The sequence below is a fragment of the Lathyrus oleraceus genome, chromosome 7 (assembly GCF_024323335.1).
Source record: "Lathyrus oleraceus cultivar Zhongwan6 chromosome 7, CAAS_Psat_ZW6_1.0, whole genome shotgun sequence".
NCBI lineage: Eukaryota > Viridiplantae > Streptophyta > Magnoliopsida > Fabales > Fabaceae > Lathyrus > Lathyrus oleraceus.
Window position 1 is genome coordinate 123,977,638 of NC_066585.1, and position 26,157 is coordinate 124,003,794.

Below are 26,157 nucleotides of genomic sequence, written 5' to 3' on the forward strand. Positions count from 1 at the left end.
ACTTTACATGCATGTTGGATGACTGAGTATGAAAAAGTCATAGCGTCTAAATTAACATATGCTAATAAAAGTAAAGAAACAAAAATGCATGAAAAAATTGCAGAACTTATCTACTAGTACCCTAATTAAGTCTGCATGATAGTTGGAACCAATATCATTGGTTTCATTTTCATACTTATCGCAATTCCACTTCACACGTAGTTCATGATGAATGTTAGTTGTCATCATCAAATTCATTTGCATCTGTTGACATGGTCTGCCAGGTTAACAAAGATTGTGAATCAGGTGGAAGGTGTTGAGGCACTTCATCTCCTTCAAGCATTTCTATCACTTCATTCATTGATGGACGATCGTCTGGTTTCATTTGTATGCATTTCAAGGCAATCACAATCATCTTCATTGCAACATTCTTTTCCTCTTCTGTTCCATTGTCTGTATCTATTGTTTCCTCAAACTGATCATAAATCCACTTAGGAAAGTAATCTTGCCAACAATTCTTTTTTTTACCTGCCATTTCCATTAGCATCATTCCAAAACTAAAAACATCAGCTTTATGAGATATGCTTCCAATGTTCTTGTACAACAACTCAGGAGCCATGTAACCCATTGTTCCTCGTACTCCTGTTAAAGTTAAAATGCTTTGATCTATTCGAAACAACTTTGCTAAACCAAAGTCGGATATCTTTGGGTTTAAATTCTCATCAAGAAGAATATTATGTGGTTTAATATCAAAGTGTATGATTTGCATGTCACAACCTTGGTGTAGGTATTGAATTCCACGAGCAATTCCAAGAGAAATGTCGTAGATTTTGTGGTAGCTTAATGAAGATGAGTTTCCTTGCTCTTGTGAAAACGTGTGTTTATGAAGAGAACCATTAGGCATGAATTCATAAACCAGAGCTTGCTTTGTTCTTTCAACACAATATCCAATTAGTTGCACCACATTGACATGATGAATTCTTCCAATGGTTGCAACTTCATTGATGAAATCTTGTCCATTGGTTTGGGGTTTAGTCAATACCTTAACAGCTACTTTGCGTTTGCTGCGAAGCTCTCCTTCATAGACAGAACCATAAGCCCCTTTACCCAACTCATGTTTGAAATGTTTGGTCATCGATTTAATTTGAGAATAAGAATACCGGATCGGCATGAAATTGTCGTGACTTTGGATAAAATCTTCAACCGTGTCATATATGGATAAATGCTTTTTTCTCCATTTAAATATCAAGATGGTAACCACAATGGGTAAACCAATAACAAACTTTACAACAATCCATGGGAGCACTGTACAAATAAACCAAATTATTAATAAAAAGATTATATAAAATTGAGGGGGAGCATAGTATTTTCGTTAGTTTTTCTAAGAATGCCTTTAAATATTTATACAAGTATTATATAGTTATTGGGATTTAAGAAAAACGACTCTCGAGAGATCGCTTCAATAGACTCACCTCACAGTTGTATTGCAACTAACGCTGAACAAGATCACCGTAAACTAAGCGCAGCGTTGATATGTCAAGACATTCTGCCGTTGTTGAATAAAGACCCATTAGTGAAGGTGAGTATAATTATATCCCATATCCGAACAACATATAATTATACTCCATCTTACAAGAAAGTCTGGATTGCGAGGACAAAGGATGTTGAACACGTTTTCGGCAACTGGGAGGATTCATACAAGGAATTGCCACGGTTTTTATGGACACTAAAAACATATGTCCCAAGATCTGTGGCAATTATGGAGACATTGTCAGCGATGATGCCAGACAGAACCTGTGCTACAGGTAATAGAATCTTTCACCGTCTCTTTTGGGCATTTGACCCGTGCATCAAAGGTTTCGCATTCTGCAAACCTATTATTCAAATTGATGGCACTTGGTTATACGGAAAATACAAGGGTACTTTGCTCATGGCGGTTGCACAAGGCGGCAACAACAATGTCTTTCCCATTGCCTTTGCTCTTGTTGAAGGTGAAACGGTTGGTGGATGGGGTTTCTTTCTTCGACATCTCAGAACGCATGTGGCTCCACAAGTCAATCTCTGTTTGATTTCTGATAGACATGCTACCATTGAGAGTGCCTACAACAACCATGACAACGGATGTCATGATCCTCATTCTACCCATGTCTATTGCATCAGACACATTGCACAAAACTTCATGCGAGCTATAAAAGATAAGAATCTTCGCAAGAAGGTGGTGAATGTTGGGTATGCTCTAACTCAGTCGTCATTTCAATATTATCGTGATGAAATTAGACTGTCTAATGAAGACGCATGGAGATGGCTAAATAACATACAGTGGACAAGGACATTTGACGGAGGTTGTCGATGGGGCCACATGACAACAAACCTTCTGGAATGCATGAACGGGGTATTCAAAGGAATTCGAAATTTGCCGATAACCGCCTTGGTAAGATCAACCTATTATAGGTTGACTTCTACGTTCGCAACCAGAGGTGAAAGATGAAGTGTAGTGTTAATGTCCGGGCAAATATTCAGTGAGTGTTGCATGAAGGTCATGAAAGAGGAGAGCATCAAAACTAGCACACACACTGTAACAGTCTTTGACCGTCATAGGAAAAATTCCAGCGTCCAGGAAACAATGGACCACAACGAGGGAAGACCAAATTTAGCCTACGTTGTTAGACTAAACAGAAGTTGGTGCGATTGTGGAAAATTTCAGGCCTTCCGCATACCTTGCTCCCATGTCATTGCAGCATGCGCTTATACTCGTCAAGATGCTTACAGCCATTTATCTAATGTATACAAGGCCGACACCGTCATGAATGTATATAATCAAAGCTTCTCGGTACTACCAATGGAGGATTACTGGCCTCCATATGAAGGTGATATTGTTTGACACAATGACGAGATGCGTAGAAAGAAAAAAGAAAGACCAAACAGCACACGTATCAGAACAGAGATGGATTCCACAGATAAAATGATAAGATTATGTAGTATCTGTGGTCAACCAGGACACAACAAGAACAACTGTCTCAATCAAGGAGCATCATATAGGTCTTAAGCTTTTTGTAACATTGTATTTCTGTAACCTTCAATCATTATATATCATTAAGTTTTTGTTACAACTAGGTTCACAACAAACATCAGTACAAAATAAGCTATCTGAAAACAGAAATATTTCTAACTAATTACAACAATCAAATTGATGTCGTCTCGACCGAACATCATTTCCCTAGCATCCTTATCAGTCTTCATTCGCACCCAACCAAAGATACTGTCAAGTCTCTCAATACTTCTAATTTTTTCCCTTCTGGTATTTTTTCATCTAACCAACGAACCAACTCCCTCTTCAGTTGATCGAACGTAGTGATGCTCCAGAACAACATCAGCATCTAAGGTTTGTCTCTCGCATAAATCACCTTACCGTATCGGCGACGAACACTAAACATGATTTCCAAATGATTGTATGAGATGTGGAACAATTACTCACACAACGCATCTATTTATAACATAAAAATTGCATTTTAGGAGGAGCCTTCAATTGAATTGGCGCCTCCATTCAATTTTTAAGAGGAGTCTCCAATTCAATTGGCGACTCCTCCTAAAAGTGGGGTAGTTTGGGATTTTTTTTGAAACCATGGGTATTTTGAGAATTTCCTTGAAAAAATGGGTTATTTTCGTAAAAAATCGCTTTCTTCCCTAGGTAATTACTTCAAAGAAATTGAAATACTTCACCAACTCTCAAACATTCTGCAAAAACTTCACTAGTCGTGATTTTTTAGACTAGTATTCGCCAACAACTTGACTTCTAAAAAGTTGAGAATCATTGCTAACTCGGAGGTTGAACACACCCATTTCTCTCACCATACCGATTCCTACAATTAGGGCTTCACACTCTGCCTAGTTGTTACTGACTTTGAATTTGAATCTTAAAGACTTTTCAATCAGGATATCACTCAGACCTTTTAGCATCACTTCGCCCTCGTTCCTCTTCATATTACATGCTCAATTTATTGATAAAATACATATGTAGGGGATGTCTTTTCCTGTAGGAGATCTAAATTTTTCCAAGGAATCAAATATGACACGTGATTTAATACTAGATATTGGGACGAAATATATGCTCTAACAGATCTAGACATCATGAAACCATTCTTCCCATTAGGTATGGCTCATTTAGAACTTAGAAACCTAGGTAGTTAGTTTTGACCATGATTTTATAACCTTGGAAGTATGACCTTAACTTCCCTGCCATTATCACTACTACCAAACAATGCCAACCTTTTTTTTATACCTAAGTTTCACCTCTTAAAAGATCTTGCTTATAAAGTTGATCGACCTTTCACATCATTTAGTTTCTAAACTAACATAGAACTCATGGAACTATTAGTCACTAATAGGTATAAGAATAAAGGCCCCTTCCTTTGGGAGAGTCAGTATCGGGGGTGTCACCAAAAAGGTTCTTAATTTCAAAAGGGCTTCTTTGAATTCTCTTGTCCATTTGAATTTCTCCCTTTTCTTCAATGTGGTAAAAAATGGAAAGTTTTATCGTCAAAGCATGGGAGAGAGAGAGAGAGAGAGAGAGAGAGATTTTACTCCTACACTTCGTTGAACACCTCCCACGAAAGGATCCTTGCAGTGTATGCTAACACTGAATTTAAGGAAGTTGGAATAAGAAACTCATATCCAGTTAGATAGTCCTCCTGAATTGATAGGTCAAAGTATTATCGCTTCCATAAAATCCATGGCCATAATACGAACGATTCCATTCAGCTCAAGGATGTGATCAAAGGGCTTATAAAAAATGGATGGCTATCTGAGTATACCAATGATAAGAAGAGGAGTAACGAAGAATCTCCAAAGAAAATGTAATCTTATAAGAAGACAATTGAGGTCATAGCCTTGGGAAAAGGTAAGGATGCATGCACTGAGGAAAGTGAAGGACATAAATGAAATGTTGTTCCTCAGAGGACGTATGTCGAACACGTTGCTTCAACATGTTCGATAAGACAAATCAAAACCACTATAAAACCAGTACTAGATGATGGAGTATAAAAGCAATAAAGAACACAATCAATTGTTTACCCAGTTCGGTGAAACCACACCTACGTTTGGGGGACCGAGTCCATAATCCAAGAAAGCAAATTCACTATTAGTAGCTTAGTAAAATTAGTCTTACAAGAAACAAAAAACTCTATGTTGTTCAATGTCTCTTTCTAACATTATCCAATGACTTTCTATTTAGAGCCTCCCCTTAAATATGAGAACATACTCACTTATTTCTCAATCACACGATCCGTGATTGGAGATTACAACTCAATAATAAATGTTGAATACTAACACTCTAAATCTTCAATGTATTATTTGGTTTCTAATGTAGGTTTTGAGCTCCTCATATAACATAATGATTCTGGATTTTTCTCATTGGATAATATTTTTAATTATGTCCATAATTAATGCAGTATCTGTTGCATATTTGATTTGTTCCTTGAATATCTCCAACAATATATGATTTGTTTTAATTTAAATCTTTAATTAAATTCGAATTAATGTCCCTCCAACCCAAGGATAATATTTTTAATTTCGTCCAGAATTAATGCAGAATCGGTTGCATATTTAATTTGTTCCTTAAATATCTCCAACAATATATGATTTATTTTAATTTAAATTCGAATTAATTTCCATCCAACTTCAAACAAGTCACGTAATCATATTGTTAAATCAATAACAATTAATCTCTAACAAATCTTTTGCATAACATACTCCAAAACATAGCATTCTAGCGCCTATTAAGCAAGACCCAGATGTCGCACTAACATGCTAGAGCATCACGTTCAGTAATTGCCTCTTCTGCAATTTCATACAACTTTAGTAAATTAGACCAATCTTGAATACTTGGACACTTCTCCATGTTATTGTTTTACTAAATGCATTCAATCCACTTGGAACTAAAGTGAAGGTAAGCGTCACAATATCTCCTATATAACCGGGAGAGCCCCTAGGCCAAACGTACCATCCAAAGGTACAATAAAAAGGAAGATCACTGAGTTGATGACTATAAGTAAAAATGATGGGGGAACATATTAGCCATCAATCCATAAAGGCATATCCTTGGATTCCGAGACAATGAGAAGGTATGAGGAATTTCAAACGAGATATTCTCTTTGGTAATAATAGTGAGTGACCATAGCCAACTTTGGCGTGTCTCGAGTTTTGATTGACGAGGGAAGTTCTTGCCACATCATGTATGTCAAACTTTTTGAAAAAATAGAATTGAAGAAAGAGAACTTATTATCATATGAAGAGCAGGATCAGCAAGTCTTCAATGGCACTGTGATCCATCCATTGGGATACGTGGAGCTTATGGTCACTCAGGGAGAATGATAGAATATTAGAATTGTGGATGCCTAGTTTCTGGTCGCCTTACGTCGAAGTGTTTACAATTGTATCTTAGGGCGTCCCTTCGTGGTAATATTAGATGTTGTGGCCTCTCCAATCCAAATAAAAATGAAATATCATAACGTCCATGATGATGCAGTCACCATCAGTGACGACCTGACTAGACTGAAAAAGATATATCAAACTTTGCAACATGAATAGAAGGAAGGTGAAGCCACTATTATGGAGATAAACGTGGCCTCGATGATCAAGCGGCAGAAGAAGATGGGAATTTATCCTCCAATCCAAGGAAATATCGCAGGCAGAATTAACGAGGAAAAGTGAATGATGAGAAGAAAATTCCGACCCAGAAACAAATAAATAAATGGTGGAGTGAACCACCTGACTATGTTATATGTTGCTTCCTTTTAATCCCCTTTTATTGAGAAAGAAAGATATTAAATATACTCAATTATAAGAATATTGAAATGAGGGAGAAAGTTATCACTAAATTGTTTCTCCATTTCATCATGAAAGGTAAAAAAAAACGAATATGGGTTACATCCAAAGAGATTGAATAACGATATTTGATTTCAATTCCAAATATTCAGAAGTGCTCAACAATGGCACACATAATTATTCCGCAGGACTGACGTATATTAAGCAATTATAATTAGATAGGAAGAGTATGTGAGAAAATTTCCAAAATAATAATTAATTGTATGATTATATTATTTGAATTAATAATATAAATATAAATATTATATTCAAATTGCATGGTCTATAGTAATTATTATTGGTCTAAAGTGCCATTTTATTGGTTTCCTTTCTTTTAGGAGTAGTTGCAACGTATAAACAAATATTTGCTATTCTTATGCGAAACGTTGTTACTAAGTTGCAATTGGAATAGTTCCATGCCTTTTCTAAGAGTTGTTACTGTTTCATAACAGACGTGATTTTCAATATAAATTACAGGTTATGGTCACGGTGGGAAAAGACACAAAAAACCAATCTCAATTAATTTCTCATTCTAAATCATCTTTCTCTTCTCTAATGCATGAGAGCAATTGAAAGAAACATTCTTCTGTAAAATATTATCAACAGATACGCTTAGAGAGATTGTGCAATTCTCTTTAAGGATTCCAAAGTATCCTGCAGGAAACTCGCCGGTAACTCCTTTTGCATCCAACATAGAAAGATTGGTGGGGGTGAATTGTTCCTTAAGCTTAGTGTAAAACTACACGCTTTGGAAGTTTATCGTGCAAATTAATTTCTCTGTTTCAACTCCATTTGTTCTTAGTTTTGCAGCAACACCAAAGATTCAAAGGCGCTAACAATCTTAAGGAACAATTTTTTTCATATTCAATGGCTGCTTCACTAAAAGAGATGACTTCTGACTTTGTGAAATTAGAGAAATTCGATGGAGGGAATTTTATTCGTTGGCAGAAAAAAATGAAATTTCTTCTCACAACACTGAAGGTGGTGTATGTCCTTAACATTCCAAAACCGGAAGAAAAAGAAGATGAAACAATTGCTGAAACTAGAGAGAGACAAAAGTGGGACAATGATGATTATATATGCATGGGACACATCCTCAACGGTATGTGTGATTCGTTGTTTGACATTTATCAGAGCAGTAACTCCGCAAAAGAGTTATGGGAAAAATTGGAATCAAGATACATGCAAGAGGACGCTACAAGTAAGAAGTTTCTTGTTTCTCAATTTAATAATTATAAAATGATAGATGGTAGGCCTGTTATGGAACAAATGCATGAAATTGAACGTATTCTCAATAATTACAAACAACATAATATGCACATGGATGAAACTATAATTGTATCCTCCATAATAGATAAACTTCCTCCTTCTTGAAAAGATTTTAAAAGAACCATGAAGCATAAGAAGGAGGATATTTCTCTTGAACAATTGGGTAATCACCTTCGTTTAGAAGAAGAGTATCGAAAACAAGATGATACTAAAAGCCAATTTACTCAAGAGAAGGTCCATGTGATGGAGGAAGGAAATTCAAGCAAACATTCCAATAAAAGAAAACGAGATTTCAAAAATTCTCATGAAAACCACAAAGGTTATAACAACCTAAAGAAAAAGAAAGGAAATTGTTATCATTATGGAAATCCAGGACACTTTAAACATGAGTGCAGGTTCTTAAAGAAAAAGAACAAAGATAAGAATTCAAGTGCAATAAAAGAAAATCTTGTTGCTGTTATTTCTGAAATCAACATGATAGAAGATGTTAATTCTTGGTGGATAGACTCTGGTGCTACCCGTCATGTGTGCAAAAATAAAGAACTATTCAAGACCATTAATGAAGAAGATGGTAGTGTTTTGTACATGGAAAATGCTTCTACTGTCCAAGTCAAAGGAAAAGGATCGGTAGAGATTGAATTCACATTTGGAAAAATACTCACTCTTAAAGATGTATTCTATGTTCCTGAAGTTAGGAAAAACTTGATTTCTGTACCTTTACTTAATAAGTATGGTTTCAAATCTGTATTTGAGGGAGATAAATTTATTCTCTCCAAAGGGGGGATGTTTGTGGGGAAAGGTTATCTTTGTGAGAATATGTTCATGTGTAATATTGTTAATAATAATAATAATAATAATGTGATTTCTGCTTATACTGTTGAGTCTTGTGATTTATGGCATATGCGACTAGGACATGTTAATTTTAGTAAATTAAAAGACATGATGAAATCAGGTTTAATTCCTATTTTTGATATAAACTTAAATTCTTGTACCACATGCATGTTAACTAAAATTACAAGACAACCTTTTAAGAGAGTTGAAAGAAATTCTAAAGTATTAGACTTAATTCATTCTGATGTATGTGATTTACATGGTTGGCCTACCATTGGTGGTAAAAAATATTTTGTCACTTTCATTGATGATTGCACTAGATTTTGTTATATTTATTTAATGCACTCTAAAGATGAAGTTTTAGAAAAATTCAAAAATTTTAAAGCTCAAGTAGAACTCCAGCATGAAACTTTTATTAAATGTTTTAGGAGTGATAGAGGGGGATAATTCTATCATCCTAATTATTTTGAGTCCACTGGTATTATACATCAAATAACTGCACCCTATTCCCCACAACAAAATGGGATAGCAGAAAGGAAAAATAGGGTGTTGGAAGAAATGGTGAATGCCATGTTATCATATTCTGGTTTATCCAAAGGATATTGGGGTGAAGCCATGCTAACTGCATGTTATATACTGAATAGAGTTCCTAATAAAAGGAACAAGATAACCCCATATGAACTCTGGAAGAAAAGAAAACCAAATCTTAAATATTTAAAAGTTTGGGGTTGTAGAGCAATTGTTAAGGTGCCTGAACCAAAAAGAAAGAAATTGGGAGAAAGAGGAATTGAATGTGTATTTCTGGGCTATGCTGAAAACAGCAAAGCATATAGATTCATGGTTATTGAATCCAATGACTCATATCCTATTAATACCGTGATTGAGTCACGAGATGCAATTTTTCAAGAAAGTAGATTTACCTCAATTCAAAATTGCAAAGACAATGTTCATTATGATGTTCAAAGTCTAGAAAATAATGTATCAAATAATGATATGTTGGGATGTTCAGAACCTAGAAAAAGTAAAAGAATCCGAAAAGTAAAAAATTATGGATCAGACTTCTTCATGTTCCTTGTAGAAGGAAATAATGATTCTATAAATCGTTATGGACCAATTTGTTATAACCTAGAGAATGATCCAGAAACATTTGAAGAGGCAATAAAATCTCAAGATTCAGCCTTTTGGAAAGAAGCCATCCAAGAGGAAATGGACTCGATTATGGGTAATAAAACCTGGAAATTAGTAGATCTCCCACCAGGGTCAAAAATCCATAGGTTGTAAATGGATCTTTAAAAGGAAAATGAAAGTTGATGGTACCATTGAAAAATTCAAAGCTAGACTTGTCGCTAAAGGATTTACACAAAAAGAAGGAATTGATTATTTTGATACTTATGCACCTGTTGCAAGAATTGCATCAATTAGAGTGCTTATGGCACTCGCTTCCATCTATAAATTTGTCATTCATCAAATAGATGTTAAAACTGCTTTCCTAAATGGAGAATTGGATGAAGAGGTGTATATGAAACAACCTGAAGGGTTTGTTATCAAAGGCCAAGAACATAAAGTGTGTAAATTAACTAAGTCTTTATATGGGTTAAAACAAGCGCCCAAACAATGGCATCAAAAATTTGACCAAGTTATGTTGGCCAATGGATACAAAATAAATGAATCTGACAAATGTATTTATAGTAAATTCAACAATGAAAAAGGAGTTATGATTTGTTTATATGTGGATGATATGTTAATCTTTGGTACTGAATTAAAAGAGGTAGAAAAGACTAAAGCTTTCTTATCCAAATTTTTTGATATGAAAGACTTAGGTGAAACAGATGTGATTTTAGGGATTAAAATCATAAGAGATGGTGAACATATTGGCTTATCCCAATCTCACTATATTGAAAAGGTGCTTAAGAAATTTGATCATTTGGATTGCAAATCCGTTTCTACCCCATTTGATCAAAATGTTAATTTGCAACCACATAAAGGGTGTTCAGTGGCACAACTTGAATATTCAAAGGTAATTGGATGCTTGATGAATGTTATGACATGTACTAGACCTGATATAGCATATGTTGTTGGTAGGTTAAGTCGGTATACAAGTAATCCAAGTAAAGATCATTGACATGCTATTAATAGAGTATTAAAATACTTGAAAGGGACGATTAACTACACTTTAACATATAGTGGATATCCTTCGGTTTTAGAAGGGTATACAGATGCCAGTTGGGTAACATATATAGAAGATCATGCATCCACTAGTGGATGGATCTTCAATCTTGGTTGCGGTTTCTTGGGGTTCAAAGAAACAGACTTGCATTGCCGACTCCACCATGGCTGCATAATTTATTGCTCTGGCTGCAGGTAGTAAAGAGGCTGAATGGCCAAGAAACTTGTTGTATGAGATACCTATTTGGCCAAAGCCAATAGCACCTGTATCCATACATTGTGATAGTCAATCCACACTATCTAAAGCATATAGCCAAGTATATAATGGAAAATCTAGACATATTGGTATAAGACATAGCTATGTGAAAGATTTAATTTCAAATGGAGTAATCTCCATAATATACGTAAGAACTAATAATAATCTTACAGATCCTTTGACGAAAGGTCTGACAAAAGACATGGTGTTGAAGACATCATTGTGGATGAGTCTCAAGCCCATATCTTATTGATCACCAATAGTGGAAACTCAACTCACACTTGATTAAAATCAAGTCTTGAGTTCAATGATGAAAGTATATTATTAGAGTGATTGAAGTACTTAACAATAGAAACATCCCAATGGGCAAAAAGTACTCAAACCATAAAAGTAAAAGTGATAGGATGAGATTATTCTCTTAATAGATATATAGCATATGTTTGCTGGAATGCTTATTATGGGAGCTTTTCTGATATAGTCTACCTATATGAGAATGAAGTAGGCTGCTTCATAGAGTTCAAGGGTTTGACTATTAAATTCTCATGAAAAGGATACATGACATAGGGCCTTATCAAATGTGTCATATTTACAATTCTTTTGATAGTATCGAGATTTCATGTGTAAGTTTTGCACACTTGTTCTAATGAGTTGTTGGTTCAAAGCTTGTCTACCAATGTCTATTCGGGATGAGTGAAACCCATATCTTACTAAGTATTGGTTCAAATCGTGAGATACCAATATCTGAAACCATGATTTTTCCAGAATTATGAGATTTAGTTATTTTGAAAATGGTGGGGGATTGTGAGAAAATTTCCAAAATAATAATTAATTGTATGATTATATTATTTGAATTAATAATATAAATATAAATATTATATTCAAATTGCATGGTCTATAGTAATTATTATTGGTCTAAAGTGCCATTTAATTGGTTTCCTTTCTTTTAGGAGTAGTTGCAACGTAGAAACAAATATTTGCTATTCTTATGCGAAACGTTGTTATTAAGTTGCAATTGGAATAGTGTCATGCATTTTCTAAGAGTTGCTACTGTTTCATAACAGACGTGATTTTCAATATAAATTACAAGTTATGGTCACGGTGGAAAAAGACACAAAAAACCAATCTCAATTAATTTCTCATTCTAAATCATCTTTCTCTTCTCTAATGCATGAGAGCAATTGAAAGAAACATTCTTCTGTAAAATATTATCAACAAATACGTTTAGAGAGATTGTGCAATTCTCTTTAAGGATTCCAAAGTATCCTGCAGGAAATTCGCCGGTAACTCCTTTTGCATCCAACATAGAAAGATTGGTGGGGTGAATTGTTCCTTAAGCTTAGTGTAAAACTACACGCTTTGGAAGTTTATCGTGCAAATTAATTTCTCTGTTTCAATTCCATTTGTTCTTAGTTTTGCAACAACACCAAAGATTCAAAGGCGCTAACAGAGTATTCATTTTACTTACAAGATTGTGCAATGTCAAGGTAATTGAATTCTGCGTTGTAGAGAATGCAACGTAGTGTGAATCGTCCCCCTTCCGGACGACCATCTCCGTATTGCTGTTTCTGCAGTTGCTCACAGCTTATTGGTCGCCAACGAAGCTCAATTCCATTGACATACTCAGTATGAACCTCTGGATACCCACATTTGCTATTACATTCCACATTTCCATCCCACCTCTTCATCTTTACCTTCATATCTATTCTGCATGACTCTGCTATATGTGTCACTTCTGAATCAAAATAACCATCCACATCATATAAATAAGGATCAAAAAGTTGCAACATATTTTATCTATGTAACTTACATTGAAAGGAAGAATTACCTAAGGATCAAAAAGTTTTTGAAGGACTATAAAGCTCTTAAGCCGGCTAGATATACTTACGCGGACATAAAAAGAATTACAAATCATTTTAAGGAAGAACTGGGGCAGGGAGCTTTTGGATCTGTCTTCAAAGGAAAGCTATCAAACGAAGTTCATGTAGCTGTGAAGGTCCTAAACACTTCAACAGGAAATGGCCAAGAGTTCATCAATGAGATGGAAGCAATGTGTCAGATTCATCACATCAACGTCGCTCGCTTGGTTGGCTTTTGTGCAGACGGAAACAAACGAGCTCTGGTGTATGAATTTTTACCAAAAGGTTCCTTGCAGAAATTCATATCGTCTGCAGACACTAAGGATGTCTTTTTAGGTTGGGAAAGACTACAAAACATTTCTCTTGGTATAGCTAACGGAATTGAGTATCTTCACCAAGGCTGTGATAAACGAATTCTCCATTTCGATATCAAACCCCATAATGTATTGCTAGACAATAATTTCACACCCAAAATTTCTGATTTTGGTTTGGCCAAACTTTGTTCCAAGGAAAGAAGTATTGTGTCAATGACCACGGCTAGGGGAACTATGGGCTACATTGCGCCAGAGGTATTTTCTAGGAACTTTGGCAATGTTTCCTATAAGTCAGATGTTTATAGTTTTGGGATGGTGCTTCTTGAAATGGTTGGAGGAAGGAAAATAACCGATGACACCGAAGAAAATAGCAGTCATGTTCACTATCCACAATGGATTTATAATCTTTTAGAGAATGAGGAAGATATAAAAATCCATATAGAAGGAGAAGAAGACGCTAGAATTGCAAAGAAGCTATCAGTTGTGGGACTTTGGTGCATTCAGTGGCACCCAGCGAATCGACCAACCATGAAGGCTGTGGTTCAAATGCTGGAAGGAAATGGTGAGAAGTTAGAGATGCCTCCTAATCCTTTTGCTTCTGCATCTGCAACTAGAACGAATGCTGCTAGGCGTCTGAACTTGGAACTAGATGTCATCTCAGAAATAGAATGACGTTGGAATCAACAATACTTAATACTCTGTACTATAAATTACATTAAGTTTCATTTGATCATTTCTCTGAATTTTGATATTAATTGTTACTAGTTCACTTATAGTTTCAGGTTCCATTTGCAATGTATTTTGTTTAATAAATGTTTAAAAGTGGTTCCAAATAAAATCTGTGAGTTCAGTGTTACTGATACTCTCCGACAAGAAAGACTTTGAATGGAAATAAGTCCTAACTTGCTAAGAAAGGAAGAAAAGGCAAGTGCAGTAAGAGGTAAATGGAAAAGAGTTTAATGACATTTGTTTCTAATTTTTCTTGTATAATATGGCAGTTTTGAATGTTCGTGAAAGGTGGGGGATTGCAGGTTGTCACAGTAAATAGATACTGTCTTGTTGAATGTGATGCGTAGATCTTTGAAGAGGTGGTGCATCCATTCAACTTCACATGTGAGGGCATCTAGGACTTTGTATTTTGTTTTCGAGTTGGAGCGGGATATTTTTGTTTGCTTCTTTGACTTCCATGAGATAAGCAATTTTCCTAAAAAAAATTAGCAGAATCAGTTGTGGATCTTCTTATTGGCAAGATAGAATAGTCTCTAAGCAGAGCTAGTTTTTAAATATTAAAGGGTTCTAATTGCTTCCTTGAAATGATTGTTAATGGGTTTTGAGATAAATGACTAAGTTGTTGAACAACAAAAGAAATATCACGACGGATTATAGTTAACTAAGTTAATTGGCCAATTAATCTTCTATATTGTGTTAAATCATGAAAGAGGGCATAATCAGGGCAATACATTTTTATACATAGACTATAAGGAGTATGAAAGGTTTAGAGGCTAACAAACTTGTGTTACTTAGTAAGTCAAGAGTGTAACTACGTTGATTAAGAAAATTTTCTGATGTGGATCTAGCCACGTCAAGACCAAGGAAGCATCTTAGACGACCTAAGTCTTTGATACATAACTTGTTATGAAGGATGGCTTTTATGTTTGTCATTTCAGTAATGTTGTTGCGTGTTAAGATAATTTCACATATATAAACTAACAAGGCATTAAAGTTGTTATCAATAAATTTAGTGAACAAGAAATAATCAGCTGTGGAATGGCTATAACCAAGAGATATCAACGTATTAGATAATTTATAATATCATTGTTTGTTGGTCTCCTTGAGGTCGTAGAGACTTTTGTTAAGTTTGCAAACCTTTGTAGCGGAATCCAAAAACCAGAATTTCCTCCCCAAATAAAGAGCCCGTGTGAGAGAGGAGAGGGAGGAAGAAAATTTCTCAAGTTCATTACCATTTTCCTCCCATCCTCAAGGGTCATGGTTGAAAAATAAGTTATCCCACCATTGATGCTTCAAGGCAAGTAATTCATATCATATCAGCCTTCTACTACTGCTTCCTTATCTCTAATCTCCATTTTTTCTTGATTTAAAGAATCATACTCATCCCTAATGGAGAAACCTTAGAATGATCTCATTTATTGGGAGGAAGGGTTTTACTCAAGGTTAAAAGAGGCCAAGGAGATCCAAGCTTGGACATGCATGTGAGGATAGTGAAGCACGCCTTGAAATTTTATGTAGCATTGATGTTATGATCACATATAGGATGTTAATTGAAGGTTAGGAGTGGTAGTGAGGTTCAGAGGTTTGTTTTGTGTTGAGATTCAGAGTATTGATGAATATAACATGAACATGGAAACACCAAAATATAAACATATTCAGAAGTGTCATACTGTCTGAATAAAACATCAACATATCCAACACAAAAACCTAAAGCATATTCAAAAATCTAAATAAAACATGAACATCACAACATGAATAATACACATAACAATGTCAATACACATAACATCCTAGCAAAGAACATTAACATTCAGAAGCTTCAGAGAGATAATGGTAAATAACCCTTACGAAGAACATAAACATTCAAAAGTGTTACAGAGACGAATTGGTAATGTACCTAATTCGAATAGGGTGATGATTTCCTTTCAAGAAATGATATTCATTTCTAGAAATGAATGAAGATGGTGAAGGTTTCGCTATTGTTGTCGTCTCGTTCGTTAGGACACCCTTGTGTGTTATGAACAAAATGAAGTACCTGTAATATTATAATTTTATGGGAAAATATTTCACAACGGTTGCAAGCTTCAACCGTTGTGCAATATGGAACATATAACCATGGTTGTTATACTTTCAATTTTTAAATAAAAATAAATGAAAAGGGACACACGCTAATATTTATTGAAAAAAAGGAAAAATATTTATGTTGGGACTCGAAGCTTGTCATTCAAACTCTATGACCACGGTTATTTAAAGGAACCATGATGAAAAGTTTCTTAATAAAATGAAGAGAAAAAAACATGCGCGTACAAAATTGTTATATAACGACAATGGAAAAATGGTTGTTGTAATATTGTGTCAATGAAGCTATTTTTTCTAGTAGTGGGTACAAAGTTTTGTCCTCTAGTGCCTTGTTCTTATCTCTTTGTTATTTGATTCAAATGCACTCCATTCTTTAGATTGGTGCCACGTAAGCCCTAAATTTGTGAGTGTATGTTCTTTGTGACTTCCATTGTATCCAACTTTCTACTTTCAATTGGGGTTAAAGAGTTATTCCAGAACTGTCATGCCAAAAATCATCAGAAATTATCTCTACACAAGTAACAAATGCATAAAAACTAACAAATAAAAGAACTTATTGTACTATTTATAATCTACTGAAAAACAACAAAATGCATTAAAATAAACTAGTAAATAACTGTATTAAAATGATAAATTCAAGTGCTAAGATTTATAATAACTCACAAAATGGGAGTTATTACACTCCTAAAATTGAATCATTACTTGTCCTCGGGCGATGCGATAGATAACATAAAAAATAATTTTTTACTTTCCTCCATCTCTTACTCTAGCAGCTCAATTCATATACAACTCAAAATTCATCTAAGGGGGGCACATCCAAAAGTTGACATAAAACTCGGTCTTTTTACAAATTATTCACGTATTTATGTGCGTGCATGCGTGTGTGTGTTTGTGTGTGTGTATCCTTCCTAGATGCTCCAGGGGGAATAACTATTTTGCTCTCAACTTTTAGTTCATTTTTAACTTGAGGCTTCCACTTGCATTTTTGTTATTGATATTGATAAGTATTTATAGATGCTCCACCTTTTCACATGAAGGAATATCACTTGTAATGACTCAAACAGTTACTAATGGTGAAGATATTCAGTGTTCATCCAGTTTCGGGCACATGAACTTTATTTGAAGTGCTTGTTCGCATACTTCATTCATTTTGCACACATTTGTGTGTTTATTTATAAATGCGATGTTTCCTCGTGCTATCCTTAAGCAACGGTGTTTCCTCCCCTAAACCAAATACTACAATGAATCTTATTCCATAATTTAAAACAATTCAAACTCTTTCAGAGGCTAACTACTTTCCTGACTACTTTTGGCGTGACAGAGGTTATCAAAAAATCACAAACATGTACGTTTTATTAGCAAGACCTTGTTTTAAACATTTTCAGCACTCCAATTGGAAGTCTCCTAAGCTCTTAGGAATTATTCTATATTAGGGATGAATTTAATTATTTTTCTTTTTGATTTTTTAATTATATTTTTTAAATAGCGAAACTAACAACAACAACAACACAAAATAGCCAAATAATTAATTGATTAAAATGCCTAGGGGTAGACAGAAGCAGACATCAAATAGCAAAAAACAGAAACAATGTAGAGGCGCCTTCAACCCTAAACTTAAATTAAGGATATTGTCCTCTTTGTCAGTTGGATGAGCTTTGACATATCTGAAAGCACAAACTAATTTTTTTAAAAACTAAACTTAAAAACTTTTTCATTCATATGGTGGAAATGTTGGGGAGTCAGGGGAAGTCGAGAGCACTAATGGGACTAATGCTCTAGGACCACAAGAGAGGGAGACGTCACATCTCAATCAAAAACCTTAAGGTGTTAGGTAAATGGGTCATCTCTCTTATAAATCTATCATTTCATCCATTCATATGCAATGTGGTACTTTAACTACTCACACTTGCACCCAACATTCTCCCCCATAATTTTGAGTCCCCCGCATCCTATAACAGGATCCAACACCGGATCCAGCTCATGATCCCCTGCAAAGCTAAACCAGACTCTAATACCACTATTGGGGAGCCCGAGAGAGTCAAGTACACTAATGTGACTAATTCTCCAGAACCATAAGAGTGAGAGACACCATATCTCAACCCAAAATCTTAAGGTGTTAGATAAATGGATTCTCTCTCTTATAAATCCAACATTCCACCCATTCATATGCAATGTGGGACTTTAACCACTCGCACTTGCACCCAACATTACTGAAAAAGTGTATGTACACCAACCCCCTGGTTTTGAAAATTCTAAAAACCCAGATTTTGTTTTCAAACTTAAGAAATCATTGTATAGTCTGAAACAAGCTCCTAGAGCATGGTATGAAAGACTAAGCAATTTTCTATTAGAAAATGATTTCACCAAAGGAAAAGTTGATATAACTTTATTTTGTAAATCATTCAAAATTAATATCCTTGTTGTTCAAATTTACGTTGATAATATAATATTTGGTGCTCTTAATGCTACCTTATGCAAGGAATTTGTTAAGTCTATGCAGGCAGAGTTTGAGATGAGTTTGATGGAAGAACTAAAGTTTTTCTTGGGATTCAGATCAATCAAAGTCTAGAGAGAACATACATCCATCAAAACAAGTACACCAAGGAACTTCTTGAGAAGTTTAACATGTCAGAATGCAAGATTTCAAAGACTCATATGCATCTTACATGTATCCTTGAGAAGGATTAGGTAAGTGTTAAGGTAGAACAGAAGGTATACAAAGGTATGATTGGATATCTCTTATACTTGACTACTTCTAGACCTGACATTTTGTTTAGTGTTTCTTTGCGTGCTTGCTTCCAATCAGATCCTAGAGAATCCCACTTAACAGTTGTTAAGGGGATCTTCAGGTATCTAAAAGGTACGATTAACCTTAGCTTGTGAGATAGAAAATCTAAAGACTACAAGCTAGTGGGTTATTATGACGTTGATTATTCCGGAGATAGACTTAAGAGGAAAAGCACTTCTGAAAGTTGTTAGTTTCTAGGAGACAACCTGATCTCATGGTCCATAAAAAGGCAACCAACAATAGAACTATCAACTTTTGAATCTAAATAAATTGCAACTTTTGGATGCAACACTCAGATGCTCTGGATGAAAAGTCAGCTAGAAGATTCTCAAATATATGAGAGTAACATCCTTATAGTCTGTGATAATACTTCTTCTATTTATTTATCTAAGAATCCCATTTTGCATTCTAGAGCAAAACATATTAAGATAAAACATAATTTTATATGTGAAAATGTTCAAAAGGGAATTTTAAATTTAAACTTGATTGATACGAACCATCAATGGGTTGATATTGTTACAAAATCCCTTGCTGAAGATAGAATCGTTTTCATTCTGAAAAAAATTTAAATGGACTTATGTCCAGAATGAAAAAAAATGTTTTTCTCAGAATGTTAAACTTTCAGAATGGTCAAATGAGACACTGAGATTTGTTTTTGGTTCTGAACGTGTGAGTCTTTTGAAGTGAGAAGGTTTCATAAGTTGAGAAGTATTCAGTCGGAATTTTTTTGGTTAAACAATATGTGTTCTAGATACTGAACGGTTTTTGCATTTAATAGCTGTCAATCAGTCTTGATTAATTAAACAATTTTAAGACAATTGTGTTAGAAAACTGAATCGTTTCTGGTCTGCTGATCTGACATGTTGGGTGAATAATTCTTGGGATTAGGTAAAATCTTCACGCCTTACCACTTGTCATATTTTTGCTCTATTCAATTTTTTTTCCATGATTGCAAAACCTCTATTTAAACCTAGTTCACACACTTTCACTATATCCATAACTTACACTTTCTCTCTTTAAGCTCAAAAATTTCAGTAACCCTAAAAACCCTTTGTTCTTTGTCAAAAATGGCTTCACAACAATCTGCTTAACAAACTCAACAAGCTCAACAACAAAGTATTGCAACTGCTCAATGAACTTCTCGTAGTTCTTCTTAATCATCCCAACAAAAACCATAAATGCCTCATCCCCTTCATTTCAGTTCATTGAAATCTGCCTTAGATCAAGTTGTGCACACTGAAGATTCTTATGATGCTCCTAAAGTTAGTCTATTTACTCAAGTAGAGAAACTGGATGTTCTTTGTAAACTCTTGGTTGAGTTTGACAACATGAAAGACAATGTAATTGATCTTTTAATTGCTGTCAAATTTCAAGGTTAGGAAGAGTTCTTCAACCGTCTTCAGGGTCCAGTATTCTATCGTCTGGTTAGAGAACTCTGGATTCATGCCAAGTCTTCACTGTTCCAGGTTACTTCTTCCATTTTTGGAAAGAAGATTGTTATTTCTGGAAAAACTCAACGCCAAACTCATTGGTCATGATGGATCTAGAATCATATGTGAACAAATGGTGGAAAAGGAATCAAATTTGAATGAGATTTCTAAAGTGATTTTTGTCTCTAGAAAACACTCTAGAAAGATCAAGGATCTTAACCTTAAGCTAAAGGTTTGGTCTATAATCCTTTTGGATGTGTTCACCATAGAAAGTCAACTAATTCTTTTGACTACATCAACGGTGACTAACAATACGTCCTTTATTACATTGCTACTGATAAGAAAGTGAATCTACCTGCACTTCTCTTTTAGCACTTAAGGGACAGTGTGAAAGAAACCAGAGATGGTAGAAGAAATATGAGAACTGGGTTCTTCTTGGTAGGTCGATCTCAGATATCTTGATGGAAAGCAAGTTGATTAACACTCTAACAGAGGAACAAATCAACAAAGGGTTGGAACCTCAGGTTGGCAAGTTGTTTAATGCCAAAGGTCTGAAGAATATCGTCATTATTACTGAAGTGATATGTCCTCCTCCTAATATTCCCAAGGAAGACATCTACGACAAAAGGATCCCTTTGGAAGACTTTCCAATCTTATCAAACCCTAATTCTCTGAAAGTTGCGATAGGATTTCTGGAGAACTTTCATGCAGAAGATATTCTTGTATCTTTTAGAACCACTTATAAGAAGAAGATGAAGATTGCTAAGAAGCATTCTGAGAGGATGGCCAAGAAGTTTAAGGCTTCTAGAGAGAGTCTGGATACTTCTGCTGAAGAACCTAGAGCTTTTGGTGCTACTTCTGCTGGAACTACTTCTGATAAGTATGTTCCTTATGAAGCTCGATTAATTACTATTGATAATAGTTCATCCATACCATAAACCACTCTCACTTCACTTACTCCCATCTCACATATTTTTGAATAAGTTCATTTCTAAACTAGTTCTACTTCTTAATATACAAATCCAAATGTTACCATTCTACCACCAACACTATCACACTCTGAATTCTTAACTTCCATTCTCATACCAACACCTCAACCAGAAAACCCTCCCTCACAAACTCTTTATGAAACCTATCAATCATCACTCTCTACTCACTCTTACGTTCCTACTGCAGAATCAGACATTAATTCTGATACTGAGTCAGATGTTGAGCTTATTGCCCTCCCAGACAAAACCTCTCAACCTTACTCTGACCAAACAATTCTTCAAACCAACATTCACCCTACACCACTTGATGAATTGTTTTCATAGTTTTAGAGTGAGGTTGTTGCCAGACTGCACACTCTCACTGAGGTTTTCACTTTCAACACAAATCTTTCTAAAGTGTGTGCTCTGCTTAACAACTTCAGAAGTTGGATAATAGTCAGCTCTAAAGAGTTAGAATTATTGTGCCTGAAGGAAGCTAAAAGGAACTTCCATGTCAGGCTCTCTAGTATAGTTAAACCTCTTCTTCAAAAGGTTCCTCCAACGTTTCTTCTTCCTACTCCAGAAGTGATTCCTCCTACTTCACCAAATCAAACAACTTTGGTTTCTTCTGAGATGACTCTTGAAGCTGGAAGTGTCTTTGAGGTTAAGAAGACTGTGATTTCTGAGGAATTCATTATGAAGACTTTGGAAGAACTGAAGGTTGAGAATTTCGAGGTCAAGGAATAACTGATCAACACAGTAGAGGTGTTCAAGCATCAGGATGAGAAGACAACAAGGATTGAAGGGATGTTTGGAGATCTCTTATCAAGACTGCCACCCCCTCCTTAAACCCTTGTTTAAAACTCTATATTTTCTTAGTTTTTGCATTTTTGTATTTGTTGTCTTTTTAATAATGAAATGAAATTTTGTTTGGTTTACTTTGTCTTTATTTCTTTATTAATGATGAAAAAGGGGGAGAATAATGACTGATTTTGATATAGCTTATTCCAATTCTAAAACCCAAACATGTCTTTAAATATTAATTCTGACATTGGTAACTTTTTTGGGAACTTTGAATAAGTTCATCATGTTAACCAAGTGTTTCAGCTTTTAAGGCACTAACTAAGATTATTAGAGTTTAACTGAACCATGCACATGATCTGAATAGTTAACTAAGCAGTTTGTAGTTAACCAAACATACATGCTCTAAACTTAGTTCAAGAAAATCGGGTGTGTATTGAACCAGGAGAATACAAGTTCTAAACCAGACGAAGTTCTGAACCAGGTGTATACGAGTTCTGATATCAACCAGGCATGCGTACAACCAGGCATATGAAATCTCTGACAAATCATGCTCTGTAATGACGTTGATGACCAGACTTTCTGAAACCCAAGCAAAGTCATTTTCGAAATGAAATACTTATGTAACCAATATATTTCACTCTAGGAAGTTACTATATTCATAGTAATCAGGCTTCTGCCTTATGGGAAGTTATTTTTTTCATGCTTATTGGAATTTTTATATGTGTTAAGTTTATTTTAACTCTTAAATTCAAGGGGAGCTTGCAAACCTTACTATGATATTCTAAGCTGGAAAATAACTTTTAACTGTATAAAATTCAGGGAGAGCTTGCAAACCTTAACTCTGATAATTTTATGTGATTAAGCCAAGTAAAAAAATTTCATCAAAATACATGGTTTTGTCATCATCAAAAAGGAGGAGATTGTAAGAACAATATTTGGTTTTGCATCTAGCCTTTAGTTTTGTGATAACAGTGCATTATTTCTAAGAGAATAATTTTGCACCCTAATGGTTTTTGTCTAGTGTGTAGCTTTTGCTAACAAGTTATGACTCTAAAGAATTGATGTGTGACATCATAAGATTCTGAGCTCAACACACTCTGACTGTGAGGAGATACAAGGTGCTTTACAAGATGATGTCAAGTTCTAGAAAGCTCTTAGACAATGGTTCTAACGATCGTTTGTGCTAAAGATTATGACTGTGACTCTGATTGAAGAGCCTCTAAAGGATTTTCAATCCTTCAAGATTCCACGCTCTCGAGTTCTGAAGACTCTGAATAATAAGATATGAATATTGTGAAGAATAGGTTCTGAGGAACTGTATCAAGACTCTGAAGATCGAGGTTCTGAAGATTCTCTTAACTAGTCTCTTGATCCTTCTAAGCATGCTCCAACGTTACTTACTCTTTAGCCTCTAAATATTATAAGATAAGATCAAAAGGTTTTGCGTCAGGAGAATAGCACACAATACAAGATCTCCTTTCCATCCACTACACTATTTTTATGGGCTAAGGACAATACTATTGTACCCTTTTGTCTCTTATATGCAAATTGTTATACCAAGAGACAGTTGCAATTTTTATATTCCAATTCTATCCTCTAACGGATCTTTTAACGACCTATATAAAGAAAACATGGAAGATTGGAAAAGTTGCTAATTCTCATTGCTATTTCATGTTGTTTTTCATGCTCATACACAAAAAAATTGTTGAAGTAAATATTTTCTATGTATATTCTTTGTAAACACACATAGAGATTTTGTTTTTTATTGTGTGATTAATTCATTGTACTTAACTTGTTTTAATCTGCTTTCTTAGAAGCAATATTGTAAAAACATTCTTGTAAATCTCAAATTGTTTGAGTGTATTCCTTGAGTGACTAGGTTTTAGCCAGATAAACTCAAGAAGATAAAGGTAGTTTGCCTTTGTGGTGTTTGTAATCAGTTTCGGATATAGTGGATTAAGTCCTTATTGAGGAGGCAAAATCACCTTGGTGGGTGGACTGAAGGTAGCTTTGTTAACAGCGAACCAGGATAAAAATAACTATGTTATTTTTCTTGTTCGTGTTATTGTTTGACTGTGTTGGTTTTATAAAGCTTTCATTTTTATAAACCCAATTCAAACCTCCTATTTCTTGTGTTTCTTTCCACCTTCAGGATTGTCAAGCCTTCAATATTATGCGCTCTCAAGTTCTGAAGACTCTGAAGAACAAGATTTGAAGACTCTGAAAATCAGGTTTTGTGGAACTGTGTCAAGACTCTGAAGACCGGGGTTCTGAAGATTCTCTCAGTTAGTCTCTTGATCTTTCTAAGCATGTTTTAACATCATTTGTTCAGAAGCCTCTAAATATTAGAAGATAAGATCAAAAGGTTTTGCGTCAGGAAAATAGTACACAGTACAAGATCACCATTCCCTCCATTATGTTGATTTTGTGGGATAAGGACAGTACTATTGTACCATTTTTCCTCCCAATATGCAAATCCTTAAACAAAGAGACAGTTTCATTTCTGCTATTCCAATTCTACCCTCCAACGAATCTTTTAACTGCCTGTATAAAGGAGACTTGGAAGATTGAAAAAGCTGCCAATTCACTGCACTATACTACCTCATACATAACGCTTTTGCTGAACTTGATATTATTTGTGTATAGTTTTTGTAAACACACATAAAGCTTTTGTTTGTTATTGTGTGAGAACTTCATTATATTAAACTTGTGTTAATTTGTTTTCTTAGAAGCAATCTTGTAAACACATTCTTGTAAATCTCAATTGTTTGAGTGTATTCCTTGAGTGACTAGGTTTTAGTCAGATAGAGTCAAGAAGACAAAGGCGGTTTGTCTTTGTGGTGTCTGTAATCAATTTTGGTTACAGTGGATTAAGTTCTTGTTGAGAAGGCAAAATCACCTTGGCGGGTGGACTGCAGGTAACTTTGTTAACAGTGAACCAAGATAAATATAATTATGTTATTTTTCTTCTTCGTGTTACTGTTCGATTGTGTTGGCTTAAAAAAGTTTTCATTTTTAGAAACTTAATTCAACCCCCCACACCCCCCTTCTTGTGTTTCTTGCCACCTTCAAATTTAACTATCTTGAATGACATCAGGGTTTGAGGTTTGTAAGCTCCCCCTGAGTCTAATAGTCCAAAGGTTGAGTTTTGAAAGCTCCCCCTAAGTCCTATCTAAGATACTTAAACTTATCTTAATATCACAAATAATAAACTTCGGAATTTAAACACAGAACCAAGAAAAAATAAGTTCATGTCAGATAGGTTCAGGTGCATTCATAATGCTCTTACCTCCTTAAATACTTCCATGTTTTCTTCCCCTTTTGTCATTAACAAAAAAATGACATATAATAGAAAGAGAAAAGATCATTAATGGAAATAGAATGTATGGGAATTCAACAAGTCTGAATAAAAAAAAATGAAAAATCATGATTGGTTCTCCTCTTTTGTCATCAGTTAAGAAAAACATGATAAATCACTAGAATGGTTGGAAAAGATGCTACTAAACACGAGATATTCCAACTTGTTCTTGAGCCAATGAGACATAACAGTCAAACCTTAGAAAGAGAGTCTGAAGACCAAGAATGTATATCTCTCTAGATTCCATTGGTGCACATTAATCCAGAATGATTTCTCCTTATCTCATCTTACCTATAAAAACCAGTTTAGAACAAGAAAAAATTCCTCCTTCTTTCATAAAACTTATATCTTCATTAGAATGAGAAAATTAGGTGAAAACACAAAGAATGGTTCTTCTAAAGAAGTTAAGAAGGCTTTGAAGGTTCAAAAAGAGGACAAAATCAACTTTTCCAAAGGTGTTGGAACTTCT

General features: G+C 34.8%; 2 protein-coding genes across 2 annotated transcripts; one reads left to right on the forward strand and one right to left on the reverse strand.

Annotated features, from left to right (window-relative positions):
- Positions 1-214: 214 nt before the first annotated feature.
- LOC127102384 (PR5-like receptor kinase) lies at positions 215-1,114 on the reverse strand. Its single transcript, XM_051039756.1, has one exon. It carries the CDS (start codon positions 1,112-1,114, stop codon positions 215-217), a length of 900 nt encoding a protein of 299 aa, XP_050895713.1.
- Positions 1,115-13,070: 11,956 nt separating this feature from the next.
- On the forward strand, positions 13,071-14,204 carry LOC127102385 (rust resistance kinase Lr10-like). Its single transcript, XM_051039757.1, has one exon. It carries the CDS (start codon positions 13,071-13,073, stop codon positions 14,202-14,204), a length of 1,134 nt encoding a protein of 377 aa, XP_050895714.1.
- Positions 14,205-26,157: the final 11,953 nt, after the last annotated feature.

Coding starts and splice junctions, on each gene's coding strand:
- LOC127102384 (XM_051039756.1), bottom strand. CDS start 1,114: ATGACCAAACATTTCAAACATGAGTTGGGTAAAGGGGCTTATGGTTCT.
- LOC127102385 (XM_051039757.1), top strand. CDS start 13,071: ATGACTCTGCTATATGTGTCACTTCTGAATCAAAATAACCATCCACAT.